The following is a 26,764-nucleotide window of genomic DNA, read 5'->3' on the forward strand; positions in this document are numbered from 1 at the left end:
ACTGAGCAATTGGTGGAGAAGAGCCTTGGTCAGGGAGGCGACCAACAGTGTTGGAAAAGTACCCTATTGTCATACTTGAGTAAAAGTGAAAGTCTCCCTGTAAAATAGTACTTGAGTAAAAGTCTAAAAGTATTTTGTTATAATTATATTTAAGTATCAAAAGTAAAAGTATAAATAATTTCAAATTTCTTATATTAAAACACACCAGACAGCACGATCGTTTTGTTTTTTAAATGTACCTATAGACTTGGGGCACACCAACACTCACACATAATTTACAAACTAAGCATTTGTGTTTAGTGAGTCCGCCAGATCAGAGGCAGTACGGATGAGCAGGGATGTTCTCTTGATAAGTGTGTGAATTGGACCATTTTCCTTTCAAAATTTAACAAGTACTTTTGGGTGTCAGGGAAAGTGTATGGAGTAAAAAGTAAATCATTTTCTTTAGGAATGTAGTGGAGTAAAAGTAAAAGTTGTCAAAAATATAAATAGTTAAGTAAAGTGCAGATACCCCCCAAAACTACTTAAGTAGTATTTAAAGTATTTTTATTTAAGTACTTTAAACCTCTGGTGACCAAGAACCCGATGGTCACTCTGACAGAGTTCCAGAGTTCCTCTGTGGAGATGGGAGAACCTTCCAGAAGGAAAACCATCTATGCAGCACTCCACCAATCAGGCCTTTACGGTAGTGGCCAGACGGAAGCCACTCTTCAGTAAAAGGCACATGACAGCCCTCTTGGAGTTTGCCAAAAGGCACCTAAAGACTCTCAGACCATGAAAAACAAGATTATCTGGTCTGATGAAACCAAGATTGAATTATTTGGCCTGAATGCCAAGCATCACGTCTGGAGGAAACATAGCACCATCCCTACGGTGAAGCATGGTGGGGGTAGCATCATGCTGTGGGGCCGTTTTTCAGCAGCAGTGACTGGGAGACTAGTCAGGAATGAGGCAAAGATGAACGGAGCAAAGTACTGAGGATTCCTTGATGAAAACCTGCTACAGAGCCCTCAGGACTTCAGACTGGTGGATATTTGATATTCTCTCTGGTGAAACCAAACAATCATACCAGCATGACATCATAGACTGGAAACTTGCCTCTGATTGAATGCCGATAGGCCACTACCTGTATATTACTGTGTAGCAGTGTTTCCCAACTCCTGTCCTCGAGTACCCCCAACAGCACACAGTTTTGTTGTAGGCCCCACCTGGACAAACTCACCTGATTCAACTCATCCAGGGCTTGATGATTGGTTGACAAGTTGAATCAAGTGAGTTTGTCCAGGGCTACAACAAAACTGTGTGCCTTTGGGGGTACTCAAGAACTGGAGTTGGGTAGCACTGCTGCAGGGCCGGCGACAGTCGGGGCTCAACTTACTGTTGAGTTAGAAGTAGAATACACAAGATGCAAGTTCGAAATGTGGTTGTGCATCAGCAGTTTTCCTCTTGTTTTGTCAGTCACTGACAGTCACTCAATCAGCCCATGTCAGCTGACAATTTTTAGATTGATAAATTAATCTAGTCAATTTGCTAATCTTGTAGTAGTCATAGCCGAATTACCAACCCGGGCAAGCAGGGCATGTGCCCAGGGGCCCTGACCTCCAGGGGGCCCATACTGATTTTGTTCGTCACTCTCACTCAGATATCATTAACATGGAATAAGTCATGTGTAGAATTGCAGGAAATCAGCTTTAAAACGGCAGAAAATTCTCTCTGCCCCATTGCAAAATGTGCAGAACTGCAGAAAACTTGCTTTAAAACTTAAAATGTTCTCTCCGTTGGGGGGCCACCAAAAATAATTGCTCACATGGTGGGGGCCCCCCCAACCAAATCTTGCTTCATAGGGCCCCCCACCATAGGGCCCCCCAAAAGGCTAGAGCTGGCACTGCTGTACAGGATGTCAAAAGCTGTCCCTTAAAATTGAGCACAGTACCAGAGTCTATTTTAATTCTGAGGAAAGTGTCCCACACCAGCATAGGACAATGAAGAGAAACACAAATCTAAAATATTTTCTGTCATTATTACAAAATGGATTGTCATTACCCAATCGTTTCCCCGTGATTTAAAAAAAATATACAACAGAAATAACATTTTTGTAACAAACAAAAGCTACATCCAAATGTCCCGTTTATGTATCAAATAGCTGATCCAACCATTGTACCCGAATGCTACCAAATGCCCACCACATTGTATCCCTACTTCAGTTCAATTTAACACACAATCCTTCCTATCATGATTACAAAAGGCACAATGGTATTACAATCAATAGTAGCCTAATCACTATAGCTCACAGTCAGCTCCATTTCTTCATCTTTACATCCTCCATTAGTTTCTTCCTGTACTTGAGCATCTCCTCCAAGTTTTTACATTGCAGGGCCTCCTGTAGAGACATCAGCTTGGTGCCTGGGGGCAACGTGACAGTGGACCCGCCCGGCTGCAGCATCTCCAGAGTCAGGGAGAAGGAGTTGCGCATGTCCAGGCACACAGGGAAGAGACAGGCGTTCCAAAGACTACAACTCGATGTGTCACCAGAGAACCTTAGGCTCTCGGGACTCAGGCCCCACTTGGCCAGGCACTCGACCAAACTGGCCCCGAACAGGTTCAAGCCCTCCATATTCGCAGGGGACCCCACGCTCTTCTTGAGGTCATCCTCGATGCCGAAGGTGATGGTAACAAAACCGGTTTGGCCCTCCCGGTTCACGCAGAGGGAGTGCATGAAGGTTCCATCAGGCACTTTCAGGCCCGCACCTACCCAGCAGCCGCTGAGTATGGTCCGCCCGCCAACATGAGCGCCAGCCTCCAGCCTGCAGTACTCTACCACCGAGCCTGGAGTTAAAGAGCAGCCGGGCTTCACGTCACTGAGCATCACACAGCAGACCTTAAAGCTAAAGTTTTGGCTGTAGCCTAGCACCTTGTATAGTCCCAGCTCACCCCTCAGGCACGGGTCCTCTGTGAGGTAGAAGAGGTACTCTGTGGTGGTGCCGATGTGGTAAAACTTGGAGTGGTTGAGAGCCACAAGGTTGAGCGGGGTTCCCTTAAGGCAGTGGAAGATCTTCTGACGCATCTCCACCAGGTTGCTCTCCTGCTTGGTGACGTTGGCAGTGTTGTTGGTGTAAGCCACCGTGGCTTGGGGACCCAGGGCCTGAAGGAAGTCCCCATAGGCATCTATCTCACAGCCCAAAGGACCCACTTCTCGGAATAGACTAAGCAACGACATTGCAGTGTTGTAATCTACGTAATATGTACTGTCTGTGTACACAAACTCTGCATCACTCAGAAGTGACATACAGCTATCCTGGCTCTTACACACAGCACCGTTTTCGTGCATCTTCTTGACGCTAGGTTTGTGCAGAAAATGGAGGCAGGTCCTGTATTCCATGTCGGCCAATACAGACTTCTCCTTCTGGTCCAGCACAAAGACTCCGTGGGTTGTTCCAATGGAGATGGGGGAGGGATGGGCTAGAGCAGTGAACCCAGACCTGTCAAACCTGATGTTCTCATCCTCCGCTATACTGTAGAGCTCTATGCAATCCGCACTGGTTACCAGCACACCCGGTTTCATGTGCTTGGGTAAATCCACAAACACGGCCAGTTTGAGCTCCAGCATCTGGTAAAGAGGGTCACCCAAGGGCATGGGGGTGAAGATTTTCCCCAGGGCACTGGCATTGGGCAAACGCTGACTGAATCCACCTAGGAAAATCAAAGTTATTTGAACAATCAAAAATATACATCATTTAGCAGAAACTTTTATCCAATGTGACCTACAATACTTACAGTAGTGCTTGCATAATTATGTTCAATAATATAGGCCTACCCTACACTTATATCACTTTGACATAATTTCCAATTAATATACAGTTTTACAATGTAATGAGCGATTGATTATACCTGCATGAATCAGAAGGATCCTGTATCCACCCAGAGCCTTCCCATAGATGTCTTCCAGCCGTTGCAGAGAGTACAGTGTTGCGCCTCCATTTCCTGCGAGAGAAGTTCAATTCAGTCAAAGTGTATCAAGGTTCTCCGAATAGGAATCTAGGATCAGGTCCTCCTTGTCCATGTAATCTTATTAATGTGATTCAAAAGGCAAAACAGGTCCATAATCTGCACATAAATCAGGATGGGTTATCCTCACCTATTTTGGCTCCAGGTGGATCTGAGAACACGTGATATGAAATGCCAAGTGGGATCTCTTTCCTCCCAAGTTTCTCTGAGATCTGAAGTTCGTATGCTTCTCTCTGGTTGTCATCTACAGCGGTTAAAACAACTAGATCCCAAAACTCTCCAGGTTGCACCTGCTTACCTAAATGACAAGCAAACATTACTTAAATGACACGGATAGCCTATGACTGGTGACTAGGCTACTGTTGCCTGTCAATCAATCTGTCAATCAAATTTTGTAGAAGTCACTGTCCTAAAGCTTTTACATTGAACCATTCAAGTTTGAATAGTTACAACAGGCTACACTTACCACGTAATGCATCGAATCTCTCAAGTTTCTCCATTGTTGCAATTTGCAACTTTTTACTTCCTTGTTCGTTCATTCTCCTAGTTCAATGTCAAGTGGTCTAATGCATACGAAACGGGTATCTGCAGAACAACTAACATCACATTTGCGTCATTCAATTTTTAAATGTAGCATATTCAGTTCTTGTGGATATGGAATGGATTGAAATTGAAATGTTCTGACTCGAAACTGCTGCAGTGATGTCACCTGCCTAATTTCCGGGTCTAGTCACATGATTATTATTATGCCCGAGAGCTACAATCAGAGAGGGAGGAGGATGCGAGATAACCCACTCCCTCGTTTTTTTTCTCGTTCATATACATTCAACGAACTAAGTAGACCAGGCCCAGCGGCTATCGCATTGGTGTCTATGGGACCTTAAGTAGACCCGAAAATTAGAAGAAAAAAAATCAATGGTAAAGGACATCTTAATTTATCCACCATATTTGACCACAACGTTGTACAAGGCTGCCAAAAGTTGCCATTCTGTCTGGCAGCGAGAGTCTAGTTACGAAGTAACGAATTATTTAATCGATTCAATGACACAGAAGGTTTTAGCCCAGCGATTCTCAACTGGTGTGTCGAGAAATTGAGTGGATTGGCGGTGTCCGAAAAATAGAAGAAGAAAAAAAAATAATAATAATAATAAATAAATAAATTAAATAAATAAATAAAATATATAGGGATTATTCAATGAAGTCATTGTTGTCATTCAACAAGAGACGAATAATTTTAATGCACATTTGATTTCTTCAGAAATACTGCACCAGAAATACTGCAATTAATGACCGATTTCTTGAGTGATTTTAGATGAATTCTGGCTATTTTGAGGAAGTGTAAACTGCCTATGGCGTCTCAAAATGGACAAACAGTACTATTGCTGCTTTTTAAAATGTATTTAACCTGGCAAATTAGTTAATTACAATGACGGCCTACCCTGTCTATGCTGAGCCAATTGTGCACCTCCCTATGGGACTCCCAATCACAGCCAGATGTGATACAGCCTGGACTCAAACCAGGGACAGTAGTGACACCTCTTGCACTGAGATGCAGTGCCTTAGACCGCCACTTGGGAGTTTTTCAAGGGAATGTCTTTTAAGGGATTATGCGAGCACACTTGTCTTTATAAATAAATCCATCAGACGTGGACATCTGCAAGAACATGTTTGATATAGTGCTACAGAAGGCCGAAAATGACATTGATGAGCAGTGGTGTGTATCCATGGAAGCCAAGGGAAGCCAGGCTTCCCCCAAAAATATATATAAAAATTAATAATAATTTATCTTTTGTCTCTCGTATTTTTTTGTGTTTCATAATTTTCCTTCAATTCGCAAGAGGCCGAATGTAACTCACAGGAGAAAGCATCCAGGGGAGCGAAACAGCGCCCCTCTGTTTCTCTACTTGAAGGCCATCTATCTTATGCTGTCTGGTCCAAACGAGTATGACATTGTTGCCGTCCGTTGCATTGAATGTAAGCGAACTCAGTGAGCATTTGGCAACACTTGACAAAAATAGTATAAAACATTTGCCAATCAGCTTTTAGCTCAACTGTGAATGGTCCTGCCTGAAAAAAAGTGTCAAAGGAAGCCAGCTTGGATTTGGCATCTCTCCAATCAAATCACTTAGATAACATAAAGAACTTGAATTGTTGCGTCTCATTGTGTTGTTGTCCTCTGGTGACTAGCTAGCTAGCTAAAATGGTCCCTTTCCTAAATTACCCATGGATGGAGATAGTGATTTGGACTTGTGGTTTTACTTAGTTCTCTGTACTGGCCAATGATTATAATGGCGATTCTGATCCAACCATTAATTTATACATTGTTGTACCCCTGGTCTGTGAGGGTGGAAATGCAATATGTAGCTAGATGTAGAAGGCTAATGTTAGCTAGCTCACGTTGTCCATGAATGGAAGTTAGACTAGGACAACAAAAAATAAAAGTGTGTACTGTATGACAGAGTGATAGACGTTTCATCAACAAGAAAGAGAGGAGGATGACATTGGCGTTTCCCGACAAGTAGGGTGAGTCAACATGTTTTTCACACACACATGCGCAATCAGAACCACGGCCAGACATATCATATTTAGCTTATGTAGATTAGACTAAATCGTTTTTGGTATCTTTTAGTTGACACTGTATTAGACTAAGCAGAGGTGATTTATGATGTTGAAGTTGAAATGGTGCTGGAATATTGGAGGCAGCTCCTGTTTTCTTTGCGACGTGTGGTAAATCTCTGTGGTTCTAAATCAATAGTTGGTTAGTGGTCCGAAAATGTCGGAAACATTAACTTGCTTGACCATGCTGTAGGTCATGTAACTGCTTGTTACATGTAATATGCATTGTGGACTTCACCTGGAAGAGGTTGCTATCCGGTTTTGCAATAAATCAAAGCTGTCTTATTGTCTCGGCCTTTAGGCTTCTATATCATAGTTGCAAGGCATATGCATTAACAGGTTATAGAGCAAACAAAGCAATTGTCACAACACATAGGTTTTAATATGGAGGGGGGAGATTGATGAGAAGATGTCATCAATCTTTTTTTTTGAGAAAGCCATTGATAAAAAGGCTGCCCGGCCCCAAAACAGCCCTGCTGGTAACATCAATGAGACAGTCTTTGGGCTCGTGGGGACCGTCCTGGAGAAGATGAAGAGAAAGAAGAGTGCACAACATGTGGATTTGAGTTCGGAGTCCATTGCCCCCGGCACTGAACCCAGTGCATCTTCAGAAACCTCCGAGAAGGGCCTGAGGTGCGGTGACCACCTCCGAGTTCACGCCTGTGGGAGCCCAGTGGGAGTGAGATTTTTGGAGAGAAGTAATCCTTGCCTTCTGGCTGACCCATATGTGGTGTCAGCAGGAGCGCAACTTTGCCTTTAGAAGTGGGGGAGGACATAATTACTATAAACAGCCTACCCGACCGCTCAGAGGTGTCTGAGGGGGGGGGGGTTAGAAATGCAATTTCAGAATGTCATGTCCTCCCCCTGTCCCCAGTGAAAGTTGTGCCCCTGGGTATCAGGGTGGGTGGAGAAGAGGTTGGGGACTGTTAAATTGTGATGATTGTGTGTGTGTTGTGTGTTTTTTGTCCAGACGGAGCAGGCACCACGTGCCTCGGGACAAGACCTGTGACTTGCTTTGCTTTCCGGATCAGGCCACCATTGAAAGGAGTGATAACTCGAAAGATGTTAAGTGTTGAGGAGGACCAACTGAAATGGAAGATTCCCAGTGTCTGTGATGCCCGCCGTTTGGAGCGACGCAGACCTGGCGTAGAGCGTGGTGAAACAGAGAAGGCGCTGTCTGTCCTGCTGAGTTCTGATGCCGTCTTTACCCGACAAAGTCAAGTTAGCATGTGTCAGTTATCCCGTGAGAGCTTTTGTCCCAAACCCATTACAGTTTGCCAAGCTTATGGTTATGTTGCAGCAGGGCGTTAGGAGGGAGATTCATAGAAGTGATAAGTGTACGGGAGGGCATGAGACAAAGGAATGTGTAGTATCGGTGGGAAAAGCTGTGAACTGTACGGGTACCCATGGTGCTGGAGATCAGAAGTGTCCGGTGAGAGAAAGGCAGGTCGAGGTTGCCAGGATCAGCGTAGTATCGACCCACGTCACGTCAGTTACATGATCAATGTGGAATAGATGTTCAATTAACGTCTGTGCCCAGTGGGGAAGGTGTCGTATGCTGAGACAGTGAAGAGAGTAGTAGAGGAAGGTGGGTCCAGGGGGAGGGATCCTAAGAGGCTCCCTGTGAGTAGGCCCGAGGCCAATAGAGAGTGATAAGAATAACATGTGTTTCAGTGAGGTTGGCGTCTTAGCATTTATGGCCATGGTTTATCATCTGTACTGCAGAAAGTGAACATAAATCACAGAAAATAAATGTTGTGGTGGCAGCGTCAGAGAAGTACTTGGGTGTAAGATGTGTTACTGCAAAGGAGTTTCAAGTTGTGTTGGCTGCCAGCCTGGTGTAGGATCAGATAGGGTCAAGTGGTAGAATAGTGGTGAGGTTTTAATGGGTGTAGGGTTAGATGGTAGGGCAACTCTTCTTCCCTTTTTTCTGACCTTTTTTTCTCTTCCCTTTTGTGTCACAGTGTAAGGAATTCACACTCCAGAACAGTAGGCGGAAACACGGGGCTCGATAAGAGAAATAAATGAAAAGGAACAGCCTCAAACTCCAGCACGGTAGGTGGCGTGTATGCACCTTTCTGTTGGTTGCGATCTGCCTATACAAATTTAAAGAAGAAGAACAAGGAAAAAGTGTTAGCAGGCATAAAGGTGTGTACATCATGTCTATCACAAAACAATCAAAAGGGTGAGTTGTGAAAATGAACGTAACGAAGAGCTTTTGGGATTTTGCCAGTGTTTGGGAAGCTACTCTTAAAATGTAGTTTACCAAGCTACCAATGATTTCACACTGGACGAAGTTAAGCTACACTAAAGCGACCCTTAAGAAAATATAGTTTACTCAACTAAAGTTTCTTTAAAAAGGTAGTTGGCTACATCCAAACTACTTTGTGATGAATCATCATATCTAAATCTTCAATGTCATAGACTACAAAATTGCAAAAACAAATAACTTTGGAGTCATATATAGACTACAAAATTGAAACAACAGATCACTTTGGAGTCATATGTTAACAGAATGTGTAATTAAGCCTATTAACACAAAAATGTCAGGTCTGATGCCGACAAAGAAAGCAAATGATTGTCTACCTCACCCATATGTTTTTTTATTTTTGCAAAATAAGTAGTGTGTAGTGTCCAGTAGTTACACCGCTACATCACAAAAAAAGTAATTTATTACTAAAAACACTACCAGGATTTGAATTTAGTTAAACTACCACCAAGGCACTGCAAGATGTAGTTAAATTACTAGTTTAGCTACATGTAACTATACTCCCCAACACTGGATTTACCATTAAAGTTTTTGCTCACTCAGGTCAGGGCTGCCATGTGTAAAATGCGCAACATAGGCTGTAGCAGGCAACAGACCAAAGCAATTGGGCTACTTGGTGTAGGACTAGTTGTGATGCTTGTAGAAATGTGTATGCTAAAGGTTCAATGATGAATGCAGTCCAATTCATAGCCTACATTCAGAGAAACATTTCTTTTCATCATTTAGTCATCCGTTCGTTTCTTTCAGGCAGGTTAATAGCCTTTGCCCCATTACCTACAGCTGTTGGTAGTCTTATTGAAACTGGACAAAATATTATGAGAATACCTTTGTCTTTTACTTGATAGAAGGTGACAACAAAGTGAGAAACACACCTTGCTTGCTCTCTGCCTCTGCAAAGCCAAACCTTTGTAGGTGTGCATATGAATTGTAGCCATGACAACACGAAACATATTGATGTTCACTGACACTGGGATGGCAACACTGCGCAGTGAATACCTTAGTTGTTATCAGAAATCTAATTCTCAACAAAAAAAGCTAAATATTTAACATGATTTATATTTAATATCATTGTAGGATCTTTTCTTTATTGGCAACTTTTGGTTTCATTACCTTTTTGTGAGATGTAATTTCAAACAAATGTGGCTAAGCTACTATTGTAATATTCACAACTAGCCTATAATATATATCAACAAATTAGAGGGAAAATATGAATACCCCTGGAGAAAATGATTCACTCAATGCCCAGAGGACTTTATACTGAGCCATGGGCAGGTTTGGAACAGGAAGAGAATGAAACTGACCCTCAACAGGTTGTTATGGCAGCTTACTGCTGAAAAACCTGGACAATCGGGCATGCTGCAGGTCATTTAGAATATGCATCTTGGTGGACAATTTCGTAACCAAGATAGATTCTCTTATTGCATGTGTACATCTATTGAATTAGGACCTAATTAGGACCCAAAATGAGATTGGGTACTTACATTTTTTTTAAGCCTAACCTTTATTTAACCAGGAAGTCCCATTGAGGCCAGACAACCTCTCTGGATACGACTCAATTCACGTGATATTTATGTGGTATATCGTATTCCTTCGCAATACCTGGATGCTACTGTCTCTATCTATCTTTTGTGTATGTGATTGTTTAACATAGTGATCCAGTTATATTCTGTATCGTACTATAACATTTATGAGTCATGACTAATATCTTGCTCTCTTAAACGTTTTGTCCCAAATGACACCTTATTCACTATAGTTCCATACAGGCCCCATTGGGCTCTGGTCATGAGACACAGAGTTTTACGGATGCTTTGGATGTGTCAGACTTCTACCCCTTTTTTAAAATGAGTTTTACATTATGTGGAACAATGTGTGTGACGTGTGGAGCACTTGTTCCACATTTTGCAGAACATGAAATGTGAGCATGATGCATTCTAGCTCTGGTCCAGGGCATTAGTACACGTTCCTCCACTAGTGTTCATGAGGTACACTAGTGGTGGAACGAGCACTAACGCCCTGGACCAGAGCTAGATGTTTTCCATCTGTCTTTTCCCTGCCTGGCGTAGTGTTCTAGGACAGCCTGAGATGACTCCAGCTTCTTCATGATAACAACATGGGGACTAGGAAGAACATTGAGGATCTGTCAGGCCGTCCTAACCTCACAGCGTTGACCCTCTACGACAAAGCCTCCTGTGCTTAAAGGGTAAATACAGACACTGCATCGTCAACAGCATCTGGTTACTGAAGACCCTGGATAACTCTGTGATCGCTGATGAGGAGATCATTGAAAACTGGAAACTCATCAGAGGGATGCATTGAGGACAGGTACTGTATGGTCAACAGGTGGATTGTATCTGTTCTCTACCTCTAAATGTACCTTAATCTCATCATTGTCATTCAGAATGATTTCGAGACTCTTTACGAAGCCAACATAGATGCTTCACATGACATTTATAATCATAATGTATAAAATATGTTAAAACAGACCCTTTTCCCCCCCACCACCTACATAGCATTGCAAGCTCACTGATAATTTGAGATTCATCTATGAAGATCTTATAGTCGCCGCCTCTGGTACCCCCCCCCCCCCCCCCGGTATCTATCCTCCATTGCAGCGCTTGTCAAGCGTTAAATGCCATGTACAGTTTTTTTGGGGGGGTATTTATTTCTCTTTTATTCTGTTTATGAAACCACAAGGAGTAAAGAACAAGGGAGAGGTCAAACAAAAGGGGTCACTGGTCTATTGTGTTTATTGTTCGAGTGAAATCATGGCTAGTTGTTCACCTCGTGGCGTCTACTCATGTTGAAATACCTGTTGTGAAGCAAAGTGTATTTGGCTCATTCTGAGATTAGATAGTGCACTAGTCTCCCAAATCAAAATCACAAATACAGTAGATGTATAGATGTATATCTCGACTACAGATTCGAAAGGCAAATGGTTGATTAAGAATGTGATTTAAGGAGGTAGAACATAGCCTATTATAAAACAAATTGCATGTAAATACTCCTACCTGAACTAGTCTGTTTTTTTATCCACAGTTCGGTAGCAAGAGACAAGACAAAAACATGTACAAACATGTCAGACTCAACTGCATAGCAAACCAGTTTGCATACTTCTCCTGTTCATAGGGCTACTATCTGTTTAATGTCCAGATAAGACCTAACTAAACACAAGTATTGTTAAGTATTGCACGTAATATCAAAAGATGAGGTGAGTTCGATATAATATTATACAAATGGACGTTCACCAGCTGACAGTCTTGAGAGATAAGAGTAACCTGTAGTGTGGAAATGTACACTGATCTGGAAGATCATGATGTAACCTCCAAGAGAGTAACACACATCAGTAATCCCAAAACTAGTCCCACATTTGAAAATCCCACATTTTAGAAATGCAAAAGTACAGATTTCCTTGGCAGTTGGGGTCGGGGGATATCCCAGAACTGGCGTTCTCAGGTCTCCCACTGATAAGAGTTAGGCTGTTCCTCAGTACAGAATGGGTGTAAAGGGAACTAGCTATCCTGGTCCTTTCCAAGTGCACATATTGGTAGGGGTGCAGGGCAGCAGGACGGTGTCATTCAGTAACAAGGCAGAAAGATGCTGGGTGATACCATCTTTCACAGACCAGAGTGGTGCAAGGCGGCTAGGAGAATGGTACCATTCTATCATAGGTCAAAGGGGCAGCACTTCCAGGACTGTACCATGTGTGACAGGACGGGAGGGGATCAGGATGATACCATTCCGTCACAGGTCAGAAGGGGGCAGGGTGGCTAGGCTGTCTCTGTTCTCCTCTCGGTACTTGCTGCAGGAGTGAAAGGTGGAAGAAAGGCCTGCGATGTCGTTGGAGATATAATGGAGGACTCCTGGTGTGGCCTGGTTGTAGTAGGAGATCTGAGGCAAAATACACAGAGACAATGAGATCAGTGGTCCATATAGATTTCCACATTCTCAGCGTATAGAATAAGGGTGAATACACAGTGTGAAGAAAAGAAGCACAGTTAGCCTGGTCCTAGATCTATTTGTACTGTCTTGTCAACTACTGTCATTGTCATGTTTGGCATGTGAACGACCAAAGTAGGCTTTACAGCACAAACAGATATTGGACCAGGCTAGCTTTTCGCTGAGTTAACAAAGAGCCCCATTGGCCCACCCTGAGTCGGACTCCTCGCAGATACTGAAGCCTGCACAGAGAACCTCTCCCCGGGTGTATTCCTTAGTGGCAGGGCAATCAGGTATGGGTCCCTAAGAGAGACAGAAGAGGCAGATTGTACCATTAAAAACGTGACACGGAAATGAAATCTGGAAGGTGTAGGTGCACTGTGGGATGCAGTCAAGAAACATTTGGGGGTACAACCAAATCTGGGTCAGTTAGGGTGCAGTGAGAGAACAGAAAAATAAATGCAGTGCCATTGGACATTCGTAAGGATTATGGAAGCATTGGGGAACAGTGACCAAGCAACACCAACAAAAAAGCATACTGGTGATTACGGGAATTAAGTCCTGTCCCTTTCCCCCCTTACTGACACACGGAGTGGCCACATGGTTGATGGTGTCATTCTCATCTGCCTGGACGATCACATCACATTGTCTACATTGGACAAAAGGGACAAGTGGAGGTTGCAATCCAAGGATAAAGACTGGTTATGACTACTTGTGACCGTGTTATAACTAGTTGTAAATAATTGTAAGTCGCTCTGGATAAGAGCGTCTGCTAAATGACTTAAATGTAAATGTAAATGTAACTGTTGTGACCAATGAATGTATATATGAATGGATAAAGCCGTCGATCACGTGACACCATTCATTCCTATGTGACCCCGCAACAGTGCAATGAAGCAAAATGAAGTCGGTTAAGATGATGTTTCATGGAGAAACTCATTACTCACTGAGTAGCTCAAATTGAAGGCTGCTATTAGGGTGCCAAATTATCCTTAAAGCTCTTGTGTGCCATTTTAGAATAATCTGTTCAAGGACATACATCTGGTGTATTGTGTTTTAAAAAAAATGAATATTGCCATTTTTCTATTCCCTATAAAGGGGGATCCTGTTTTCTGCAGTACTGTGGTGGGCCTTGAACTTCCGTGGCTTCAATGAGAGGGGCAGTCGTTCTCCCGTGGTTGTGACTAGCTGTGTCTAGTTATGACTTAAAGTGACACGTTAGAGTTACAGATTTTTATGTGGAACAGTTCAATTTCAATATAGGCTACTGAACTATAAAGGTAAAATAATGCAATTTAAAAAATACTTTGTTTATTGCAAAATACACGGTTCAATTTACTAAAACAACTGTAACAACTAGGCTATTGGGAAATATGACAGAGATCTCGGTCTTGAGCTACTCTTTACATGCTGACTAGACCGGGCACACATGTGCGTCCACCATCGCGTGCATGTTGATTTTGTCCATCCACACCAGAAGCGATCTGGGCACGCAGGATGAAATATCAAAACTAACTCTAAACCAACTATATTGATTTGGGGACAGGTCAAAACATTAATGGACATTTAGCTAGCTAGCTTGTTGTTGCTAGATAATTTGGAAATTGCTCCCAAGGATGAACCAGACTTGTGGAGATCTACAATTTGTTTTCTGAGGTTTTGGCTGATTTCTTTTGATTTTCCCAAGAAAATAAAAAAGAAGAGGCACTGAGTTTGAAGGTAGGCCTTGAAATACATCCACAGGTACACCTCCAATTGACTCAAATTATGTCAATTAGCCTATCAGAAGCTTCTAAAGCCATGACATCATTTTCTGGAATTTTACAAGCCATTTAAAGGCACAGTCAACTTAATGTCTGTAAACTTCTGAATCACTGGAATTGTGATACCGTGAATTATACATGAAATAGTCTGTCTGTAAACAATTGTTGGAAAAATGACTTGTCATGCACAAAGTACATGTCCTAACCGACTTGCCAAAACTATAGTTTGTTAACAAGAAATTTGTGGAGTGATTGAAAAACAAGTTTTAATGACTCCAACCTAAGATTATGTAAACGTCCGACTTCAACTGTACATGTACATATTCCCATTCACCCCTTTAGATTTGTGTGTATTAGGTAGTTGTTGGGGAATTGTTAGATTACTGCAATGTTGGAACTAGAAGGACAAGCATTTCGCTACACTCGCATTAACATCTGCTAACCATGTGTATGTGACAAATAAAATTAGATTTGATTTAGATTTAAAGACAGGTGTGCCAAGCTTATAGCATCATACCCAAGAAGACTCGAGGCTGTAATCGCTGCCAAAGGTGCTTCAACAAAGTACTGATTAAAGGGTATGAATACTTATGTAAATGTGACATTTTTTAAATATTTTTTTATACATTTGCTCAAATTTCTAAAAAAAACGTTTTTGCTTTGTCCTTATGGGATATTGTGTGTAGATTGATGAGGGGAAAATACGATTGAATCATTTTTACAATAAGACTAACGTAATAAAATGTGGAAAAAGTGAAGGGGTCCGAATACTTTCTGAATGCACTGTAAGTGTACATTTATTTTGCAACTCTCCCGCACACAATGCGGCCAGCATGTTAGATGCTTAAGCGGATTGTTCCACTTTGAATCCCTCAAGTGCTAAGTAGACAAGCCATTCTCTACTGGGCGTAACAATGACCAACACACGCAAGGCATTTTCAGAGGGTTTTCTGTTTTTGCTAACTCAAAAGTAATGTAACGACTAAGAAGTTACTTTCCACAGTAAGTAACGGTGTAACGTAACGACTTACTTTTCATGGCAGTAACATTGTAACCTAACAAGTTACTTTTAAAAGTAACGTTCCCAAACACTGGTTATGACTAGCTGGGATCTTGTTGTGACTAGCTCTAAATAGTTACTACTTGTGTCTGTCTTATGACTAGCTATGACGTTGTTGTGACTAGCTCTAACTAGTTACTACTTGTGTCTGTCTTATGACTAGCTATGACGTTGTTGTGACTAGCTCTAACTAGTTACTACTTGTGTCCTCCATCTTATGACTAGCTATGACGTTGTTGTGACTAGCTCTAACTAGTTACTACTTGTGTCGGTCTTATGACTAGCTATGACGTTGTTGTGACTAGCTCTAACTAGTTACTACTTGTGTCTGTCTTATGACTAGCTATGACGTTGTTGGGACTAGCTCTAACTAGTTACTACTTGTGTCTGTCTTATGACTAGCTATGACGTTGTTGTGACTAGCTCTAACTAGTTACTACTTGTGTCTGTCTTATGACTAGCTATGACGTTGTTGTGACTAGCTCTAACTGTTGTGACTACTTGTATCCGTGTTATGACTAGTGGTGACTGTTGTGGCTACAGTAGTTGTGAATAGATGTGACTGTTACCCACTGGTAATGCCTGTCCCACTCATGTCTCCTGCGCAGGTCTGAGAGCAGATGGAAGGCCTGTTCATCGGGGACGTTGACATGAGACACTCTACCTTAAAACAAAGCATTTGGTTCTCCAGAGTGTGCAGACTGACCTGGGAACAGATCAGGAAGGAGGGGGTTAAACATGGAAATGACCATAGAATCCATATGGGTTTAAACAGAGCCTTGTAGGGTTCTATTCATATACTGCTAGATCATTAAATCATTGACATGTAGTGCAAGTGGAAATGTTATACATAGCTCCTTTAAGAAAGCACTTGACTTGTTCCACATTGCTTCCATCCAACTTAATCTGAATTCCAAAACACTCACTATGACTGTGCATTTTCAGCTGGCCATCGAAAGTCATAATTGGATTAGCCGGTAGGGAGGAGAGGGGGAGAGTTAGCAGGAAACAAACAACCCTATGAGCTTATTCTAATTTAGTTGAATAACATTTCTAATGATTGATGCCTTTATGTTTAACTGTTCCACAAACGAGACGTACCTTGTTTTTCCTCAGAGCTCAACATCCAGTTGCTTGGAGCAGCCATTATTTTCAGTGCAGACACATTGTTGTAGCTGAGATACAGCTGAGAAAGAAACCGGTTTGGATTCTTCCGTGTAAGTGTGTGTGCTTTGTCTTACCTAGTTGCGGATGTCCCAGGGTACAGACAGAGGCACCTCCGTTTGTTTGCAGGAGATAATGTACTTCCTGTAAACATATAGTGATCTCATAACAGACGGGATTGCAATTTGAGTTTTCATAAAACTGGTCAAATGGAAAGACACACGGCACAACTATGGTTTAACCCTTATCCTAACTCTAACCATAAACCTAACCCTACCGCAACCATAGCAAGTGGTTGCAACAGTTGATATTTTGTCGCTAGTGTGAGCATCTGTAGATCATCTATAAGGGACTGTCCAAATGAAGTGTGACCGGGAATAGCACAGTGATGATATTGCCTCCCCTCTTCCCTCCCCTCCTCACCTGTCCAGTCAGATTTTCTTCCTAGCGATAGCCTTCTTGTAGTGTCTTTCCCCATCCTGAGAATAAAATAAAGAAGTGAATTTGGAACCTGGCTTTCACCGTTATGCAAGGAAATTGGATGAGCAGAGGCATTTGTCTCGTGACATTACTGTAATGGCATTTCTCAATCTACATTCTAAAATGGTACATTTGGATCCTGGATGGTGACTGGTTGATAGCCCTTATTTATTCACAATAATCTACAGGTAATGCCTGTTAACAGTTCCATTTGAATTATCAATGCGCATCTACTGTCCCACAGCCGGGCCAGTCAATTCATAAACTTTATCTCCACATGAAAAAAGCATCTCAACATTATCTCCCCATGCTTCTAGCCTAGCATCTGGTTTGCAACAGTGGGGGGTTGTCTAAACCTTGCTTCCTGCCTCTCCGACCTCTGCAATAAATGTTTCAAATTACAAATGTGATTTCCACCTTGCCATAGAGAATGAACATGTCCGGATGAGACAGAACGCTTCTCTGAGCCAGGCGATTTCATGCATCAGCATTCCTTATTATGGATACATCCAAATAAATGGCATTAGAAACAAAAGTAAAACAAATTAATATACACATAGCTTGCTGTCATTTCAGCTGCTCAATGTGATTGTGTTAGCTTTAGTTGTCTAGCTAGCAAAGGAGAAGTGCCAGCCTGCGTAGCAACCTTTTTTGCTTAGAATGGACAATGACCGTCCAATTGGCTAGCAATCATGCCAATAGAACGGACGACCAGTCCGCTTGGCTAGCAACCTCAGAAATAGAACAAACAACTGGGTTTTGTCCAGACTATATCGTCTGGTGGAAGGATGAAATAAAAATAATTGACTCATTAAAATAACATTTAATGAAAGTCGTTAATAATTTGACGTTAATAATTTTTTTAATACAGTTGAAGTTGGAAGTTTACACCTTAGTCTCCTTGTTCGCACACACTTTTTCAGTTCTGCCCACAAATGTTCTATAGGATTGAGGTCAGGGCTTTGTGATGGCCAATCCAATACCTTGACTTTGTTGTCCTTAAGCTATTTTGCCACAACTTTGGAAGTATGCTTGGGGTCATTGTCCATTTTGAAGACCCGTTTGCGACCAAGTTTTAACTTCCTGACTGTCTTGAGATGTTGCTTCAATATATCCACATGATTTACCTCCCTCATGATGCCATCTATTTTGTGAAGTGCACCAGTCCCTCCTGCAGCAAAGCACCCCCACAACATGATGCTGCCACCCCCATGCTTCACGGTTGGGATGGTGTTCTTCGACTTGCAAGCGTTCACATTTTTCCTCCAAACATAATGATGGTCATTATGGCCAAACAGTTCTATTTTTGTTTCATCACACCAGAGGACATTTCTCCAAAAAGTATGATCTTTGTCCCCAGTTGCAAACCGTAGTCTGGCTTTTTTATGGCGGTTTTGGTGCAGTGGCTTCTTCCTTGCTGAGCGGCCTTTCAGGTTATGTCGATATAGGACTCGTTTTACTGGGATATAGATACTTTTGTAGCCGTTTCCTCCAGCATCTTCACAGGGTCGGTCCTTTGCTGTTGTTCTGGGATTGACTTGCACTTTTCGCTAAAGTATGTTCATCTCTAGGAGACAGAACGCGTCTCCTTCCTGAGCAGTATGACGGATGCATGTACCCATGGTGTTTATACTTGCGTAATATTGTTTGTACAGATGAACGGGGTACCTTCAGGCGTTTGGAAATTGCTCCCAAGGATGAACCAGACTTGGAGGTTGACAATTTGTTTCCTGAGGTCTTGGCTGATTTCTTTAGATTTTCCCATGATGCCAAGCAAAGAGGCAATGAGTTTGAAGGTAGGCCTTGAAATACATCCACAGGTACACCTCCAATTGACTCAAATTATGTCAATTAGCCTATCTAAAGGCATGACATAATTTTGTGGAATTTTCCAAGCTGTTTAAAGGCACAGTCAACTTAGTGTATGTAAACTTCTGATCCACTGGAATTGTGACAATGAATTAAAAGTGAAATAATATGTCTGTAAACAATTGTTGGAAAAATTACTTGTGTCATGCACAAAGTAGATGTCCTAATCGACTTGCCAAAACTATAGTTTGTTAGCAAGAAATTTGTGGAGTGGTTTAAAAACAAGTTTAAATGACTCCAACCTAAGTGTATGTAAACTTCCGACTTCAACTGTATGTTGCTAAACATTTGATAAAAGCAATAAGGTACTCGACCCATGAATTATGGTGAATAAGACACTCCTAAGGTGTGCTGCCATCCTGTTAGAAGATAACAGATTATTTTATTACAATGGTTAAATTGGATTTTCATTGTGTTCAATGGTGTTATTTGCCCCCTAGTGGCGCTTTCTGGTACTTAGAAAGACAACGCAAACGGGAAGTTCAGAATTTGTTTTGTACGCAAAGAAGCAGCTACAAACAAGGCTACGGTGCAGGTCTTTCAATGTAGTTATTTCTTGTCACGCTTCAGCCTTGGAAAAATATTTGTTTGGAAGTTCAATTCAAGCATTTAGCTAATGATAATAATCTTGTTATTGATAGAGTTTCTTACATATCAATGTTGGTTGCATTTACTCACAAATTGCAATGCCTTTTGTGTATGTCGTTAGCTGTATTACTTTGCTCATGCGTCATGCAAACGAATTGTAAAATATACAATACTGTAGTTTTGTTACTGTTTTTAGTGTAATATGCTTTGTTATTCTACATAGATGGTTATACATTATTAGAGTAATGAAAGGAGCAATTACCATATGGTTAACAATTAGCTATATGGTTTGGCATCATGCCAGATGCATGGTACCTTAGCGCGTGCTTTGTATTTATGCAACTTCAAATGTTTAATGTACATCTACAGTATGTCGGTGTGAATTGAACACTAAAGTATATTATTTTCTGTATTTTGCAGTTTAACAACATAAACGTTTTCAATATATTCATTCAAGAAAAGTCACGCCTTGGGAGTTTTATTGAAGACTTAGTTGTTAGCTATCTGTCTAGTTTTGCATGGGAACGCAACTCAAGGGCAGAATATAAGGGTTATTTCCCCTAATTATAGCCCTTAGCCGTGTGTTATTCGCTATTCTAAACTGTGTGGTTCGAGCCCTGAATGATCAGACCATATACCATGGGTATGACAAAACATGTATTTTTACTGCTCTAATTACATTGGTAACACGTTTATAATAGCAATAAGGCACCTTGGGGGTTTGTGATATATGGCCAATATACTACGGCTAAGGGCTGTGTCCAGCCATTCCGTGTTGCGTTGGCCTTGGTATATTGGCCATATACCAATCCTCATCAGACCTTATTACTTCATAATCCACTGGTTCTCGTGCCTTTTTGCTTAATTGACCTCCATACACACATACATGCACACTTTCTTGCACGTACACTAACTCTCTCTCAAACACAGACACGCCCCCCCCCCCCCCCCCCCCCACACACACACACACAAACTGTCTCTCTCCACAGGTACAGTAGCCTGTGCATCAGAGGTCATCTGTAGAACTCACCACCAGTTTGGGTCGTATCGGTGGCTTTCTGCCTTTGTCCAGCACCTCAAAAGGTCATAAAGGCGCCGTTGATGTGCCGCAACGCACCCTGGTAGGCCTCTGCACACACACCTACCTACCTCCATACTGACACATAACACACAGAAGCACACACACACACACCGACAAGCAAACACACATTGACAGGTTAAATAGAATGAGACCGGTTTCCCATTTCTTGTTTGTTGTTAGTCCAGTAGCTATACTGAACAAAAATGTAAATGTAACATGCAACATTTAACGAATTTACTGAATTACAGTTCATATGAGGAAACCAGTTAATTGAAATAAAATCATTAGGCCCTAATCTATGGATTTCACATGACTGGGAATACAGATATGCATTTGTTGGTTACAGATGATTTTTTTAAAAAGAAAATGGGCCTCAGGATCTCGTTGTGGTATTTCTGTGCATTCAAATTGCCAATCGATAATCGCCTGCCCATATCATAACCCCACCGCCACCATGGGGCACTCTATTCACAATGTTGACATCAGAAAACCGCTCGCCCACACAACGCCATACACATGGTCTGCGGTTGTGATGCCGGTTGCATGTACTCCCAAATTCTCTAAAATGATGTTGGAGGTGGCTCATGGTAGAGATATGAACATTCAATTCTGTCAACAGCTCTGGTGGACATTCCTGCAGTCAGCATGCCAATTGCACGCTCCCTCAAAACTTTAGACATCTGTGGCATTGTGTTAGGTGACAAAACTGCGCATTTTAGAAGCCTATTATTGTCCCCAGCACAAGGTGCACCTATGTAATGATCATGCTCTTTAATCAGCTACTTGATATGCCACACCTGTCAGGTGGATGAAGTATCTTGACAAAGGAGAATGCTCTAGTGAGCAGGGATGTAAATAAATACATTTGTGCACACATTTTCTGAGAATTAAGCTTTGTGTGTATTGAACATTTCTGGGATCTTTTATTTCAGCTCATGAAACAAGGGACCAAGACATTACATGCTGTATTTATATTTTTATTCAGTTTTCTTACATGTTTCGTTTACATTTTTGTTCAGTGTACTTTTCAGACTAATTCCTTCTCACTTGTTCTTGAAGGCATTATTAACAATGGCCTTCAGCACCAGCCGGTCACCAATGTGAAACGGAGCCTGAAAGGGGAACATGTCTATGGTCCTCAGGGTGGGGTGGGCGCTACACAGACGACTGGAGAATGGATGTGTGCGCGAAAGTGGGGAGAGAGAGAGCGAGAGAGAAAGAGGGGAGAGAGAGGAACAGGGAGGGAGGGAGACTTAATCCATCTCACTTCTTCTACAGAGGCTCAACCCTACTACAACTATATCCACATTTTGACACAATGAGAAACCTCAGTATCTCCATGAGTTCAGAAAGACGGGCAGGTCACAGATATAATAGGACTCAATGGGCTGCGATGGTGGCCACGTTCTCCATCCAGGCCATGATCTGGCCGGCCGACGGTGCTGACCAGGTGGTTGGCATGGGGCGGCAGCACCAGCGCCACACTCTCTACCTGCGTCCGCTCGGCTGGCACTGGGTCCTTGTACTCCTGGCACACAAGTACGTACACACATGCACGAGAGCGCAATGCAACTGCTCTGGACAACAGACTGTGGCATGGGTGTGACTACCACTGATAAGGGCAGCTATTTTACATTCGAGATAAGAGGGAAATTGGACATTTAAAGTATTTTGTGACCTTCCTAGTCAGGTCATGTAAGGAAAAACTCCATGCCTTAGTTCCAACGCTTCCTGTTTGTACTGTACCTAGTTGAGCTGTGCTGCTGCTCAGTAGGTCTGTGATGATCTCAGCGGGGATCAGTCTCATCCTCCTCCTCCTCTCTGCCGCGATGCTGTACTCCATCTGCTCTGTCTGTGTCCGTGGAATCACCTGCATCTGCACACACACACACACAGAGTGTTGGTGGGCGGTGTGTGTCCTCCTATTGGAGCATGACATGTTGATATGTCCAACACTGTCAAACAAAGATGGGTGCTTTCTCTCCCTCTTTCTCGCTCTTCAGCCCTCACCTTCCCGTCGCACCACGTCGCACCCCAAAAGATGGCAAAGGCATTGCACACGTTCCACTGGCAATTACTGAACGGGTCCTCACAGCTCACCGCGATGCCCACCTGAGGGTAGTGCCCACATGGCATCACATCCAGACACCAGGCAATGTGTCAGATATATATTTTTTACAACACATCTATTACTAAGGTTGCATCCCAAATGGCACCCTATGGCAGTGGTTTCCAAACCTCTTCACTCTGCCCCCTCCTACCCCCCATTCCATCAATGGGTAACTCCCTCCCCCACGCCACATCTATTTCTATGGGCACAAGCACTGTACATCAAAAAAACTGTACACACCATGTTTGTTGGTGGAGAGAAAATGTTGCAGGTTTAAAGCTCATTTCCTGCAATTATATACATTTTGCCATGTCTTGTGTGTATTCATGTGATATCTGGGTGACTCAAACATTACAACAGAATCCATGGGCTAAAAACCTAGTAAAAAAAAGTTTGCCGATATGGGCTAGTTGATCTGGACATTATTGACAGGCTAGAAATAGCTCTCTAAGGTCTGCATTGACAAAAAGGAAACCTGCTGAGGCACCACCCAATTTCAAAATTGCTCCTTGTGCCTTGTACAATTACAACTTTCAAGAGTAAGTTGAAAGCCCGACTTGAGTTCCTGCGCCTTCCCCGCCGATGCCTCACGCCCCAGAGTTTGGGAAGCTATGAGCCTTGATTAAAAGCAGTGCACTATATAGGGAAAGATATGCCATTTGGGATGCAGATGAAGTAATTAGTGAAATAAACAGGAGAAGATGCTACTGTATAGAACACATGATCTAGACCAGTATCATCTATTGTGAAGCAGCATTATGTATGCAAATATTATTTTGCATACATTATTCAACCCAGGTCTAGAGGGACCACTTTCTCTTTAGAGGTCATACTATGAGGTCAGAGGTCATAGGTCACCAGACAGACAGGCTGTGGAGTCCATCCACTTGAGCAGCTGGCCTACACTGACCAGTCTTGATCTAGTGCAGTGGTATTCACACTTTTTCAGCAGGGACCCCATTTTTATACCAGAATTTCTTGCAACCCCACCCACCCCAATGACACAATTTTAAAAATGTATATTTTTACATCAACAAAACCTTAAATTCATTACATTTGAATGTATCTTATCAAAATTAAAAGAAACCAAAAAATATAGTTAATCAAACCATTTTTCTAATTATCTTTCTCAAAAATGTTTGTATATCATCCCATACAGTTATATGTACTTTCGAGATCCCACTGCGATTTGGTCACGGATCATAATACAACATGGCATTGACCCCAGGCTCAATTGTTACCCAAGATTTAGCTGTTTGGTGGACGAGATTATATATTATAACGTTTCCTCCTCATACAGGTGCTCCGAGAATAGTTTTAAAACACAAACAAGGAATATTGTAGTTGTATCAAGCTCTTTGAATATATTATTTAATTATGCAAAGGTCTTAATAGCACCACATTCATCACATTCGTGGAAATCCTAATATATCATGACTAGGTATGAGGAAAACAGAACAAAACAGTTTTTTTTTCCTGTCTGAAAACAATTTGGCTCTCAGCAGGATTTGGCATTGATCTGTCTAAAACAATGCTCGATGTGAACAAGAGGCAATTCCCACCCTAAACTACTGTGTTTACACAATGGGTCTCATCCAAAATTCAAAAATAACTTCTGAAGGAGTCACATTTCTCAATGAAACAAATAACTAAATCATTTATTGCTGTTTTTTACAGTTCAATTCGCTCAAGCAGCGCAGTAATTTTGGACCAGAGCCACTGCGCCAACAAAAGTTATTGTGCTTCACAAAACAAGATGCTTTACTGGGGAGTAATCTGCAGCTCAGTTTGTCCTCTGACATATGTTTGACACCATTATTTCTTCCTCGAAGAACAGTGAGAAATACTGTATAATATATTTTTGGATTGGTATCTGTTCCACACATTAGTTCAAAGAACATCAGTATTTATGTTCTGGATAAAACAGTCAATTTAAAGACTATGTATCCATCACGGCTAAGAAGGATAGAATTGTCATAGGGCCATTTGGCATAAAGTTATCAACTGTCTGTTCCAGCTCTCATGGAATGGTTACCTGTCTCGCGCTCACCGGACATGGCGACATAGACATGACCTCCAATAACTGGATTGGTCCCGTTATCATTCTCGTTATTCGATTATCCGGTTATCGTCCCACACTCATGAGATAGGCTATAGGCTATTAGCGTGGTGAAACTACCGAGGGAGTAGAAAACTGTAGGTATATATCCACACAACAAAAGTCTCAAGTCTGTCTGCAGAGTAATTTGACAGAGCAGATTAAAAACAAAGATTAGGCAATCGCTTATGAAACGTTTTTCATAATTTCCCAAGACACAAAAAATGACTTACCCAAACTGAATTGATATGCAGACGATCCGGTCACATTTGCTTGAATGACTGTGCACAACAAAACGTACGTAGAGGCAGTCTCACGGAGAAAAGTCCGCACACCAGACACCACCCCCTCTCTGCCCATTCCTCGGACGCAACAGTGTGGTGTCGCGGCTGAACAGATCACACGCCTCCTGTTGGTAGAGTTGCGTGACCAATTTAATTTAAACTTTTTAAGGTGGAACTTTAAGATCAATACCACTTTATTGGTCTATTGCCCATAGCGGCGGTTCTAGCTTCTATGGCTCCCCTTCCCTCTTCAACGCCCCCTGCCAACAAAAAAAGCACCATTCTGCACTAACTGTAATTTTTATTCAGACATTTGGAACAACACAAATAATTATAACATTTAAAACGCATATACATATATACAAAAAATATATATACAAAAATTAGATTAATAAATATCAAAGATAAGTAATAAAGACAAATATAAACAAATTTGTGTTGATTTGGCACTTGATCATTAATTCCCCAACACTGTCAACCAAGAGTCAAGACTAAACCAATTCACCTTGGTGGTGTGCAGACTAGTTTTATATTATTCTTAACAATTTCGCACAAACCAGAAAAAATGCAACAATAGGTCTGTGAAAGTATATATTCACATTATTATGAATGAATTGTGGTATATTTGGTAGCATTTCATAGTGTGACTGATTTTACGAGTTGCATTAGTACTGTACAAAGTTAGAGATGCGCTATTTGATAGATTCCCCCGCTCCCCCTACCTCGGGCTTCCAGTGGGGAGACCTGAGGTCAACCTACCCCCGCCCCCCTCCCCATCTCACACTTCAGAGTGGGAGACCTTCCCAGGCAGTAGCCTGCCTAGCACACAAACTATAATCAGGGCGTCCACTTAATTGATCCACAGTCCCACACGGTGACATGATATCATTGACGTGACGTGCAAATGAGTGATGGAAAACTGATCGCCAAATGTCAACATTCAAATTTTTTGAAGTGCTTCCCCTTGGCGGCTGCCCATGTCGCCTATACCTAAATCCGCCACTGATTGCACACAAGGTCCAACCAAAATTTGACTTCCACTTTTAACTCAACCCCTCCGAAAGACACACATACATACATACACATACTATATTATGCTCTCGCATTTATTAGAAAAAGTCCATGAAAGGCATGACCCAGCGCCCCTGCGGAGATAGAGAAAGTACATTGCCACCTGTGCCATAGGTCCAGACCTACTGGCAGTGTCCAAGGGAGGTAACAATATTCCTCCACTCTCCTGAAGTGTTCCATATACAAACCCCAATGTGAACACAGGACACTTCCATCAAAAGCCTTAGGCCTAGGCCCTATTTAAATGTACGTTTCAGCCATTTAGCAGATGCTCTCATCCAGAGCAATTTACAGGGGCAATTAGGGTTAAGTGCCTTGCTCAAGGGAACATAGACTGTTTTTTCACAAAGCCGTCTCGGTGATTCAAACC

At 42.1% G+C, this 26,764-nt stretch overlaps 1 protein-coding gene across 1 annotated transcript; it reads right to left on the reverse strand.

Annotated features, from left to right (window-relative positions):
• Positions 1–2,001: 2,001 nt before the first annotated feature.
• fpgt (fucose-1-phosphate guanylyltransferase) lies at positions 2,002–4,744 on the reverse strand. The gene is made up of 4 exons (XM_046300421.1): positions 4,472–4,744; positions 4,136–4,303; positions 3,889–3,981; positions 2,002–3,690 (listed from the first exon to the last, which is right to left on the reverse strand). Exons 1-4 carry the CDS (start codon positions 4,542–4,544, stop codon positions 2,294–2,296), a joined length of 1,731 nt encoding a protein of 576 aa, XP_046156377.1. The 5' UTR covers positions 4,545–4,744; the 3' UTR covers positions 2,002–2,293.
• Between the last annotated feature and the right edge of the window lie 22,020 nt (positions 4,745–26,764).

This window comes from Oncorhynchus gorbuscha, linkage group LG15, assembly GCF_021184085.1.
Source record: "Oncorhynchus gorbuscha isolate QuinsamMale2020 ecotype Even-year linkage group LG15, OgorEven_v1.0, whole genome shotgun sequence".
NCBI lineage: Eukaryota > Metazoa > Chordata > Actinopteri > Salmoniformes > Salmonidae > Oncorhynchus > Oncorhynchus gorbuscha.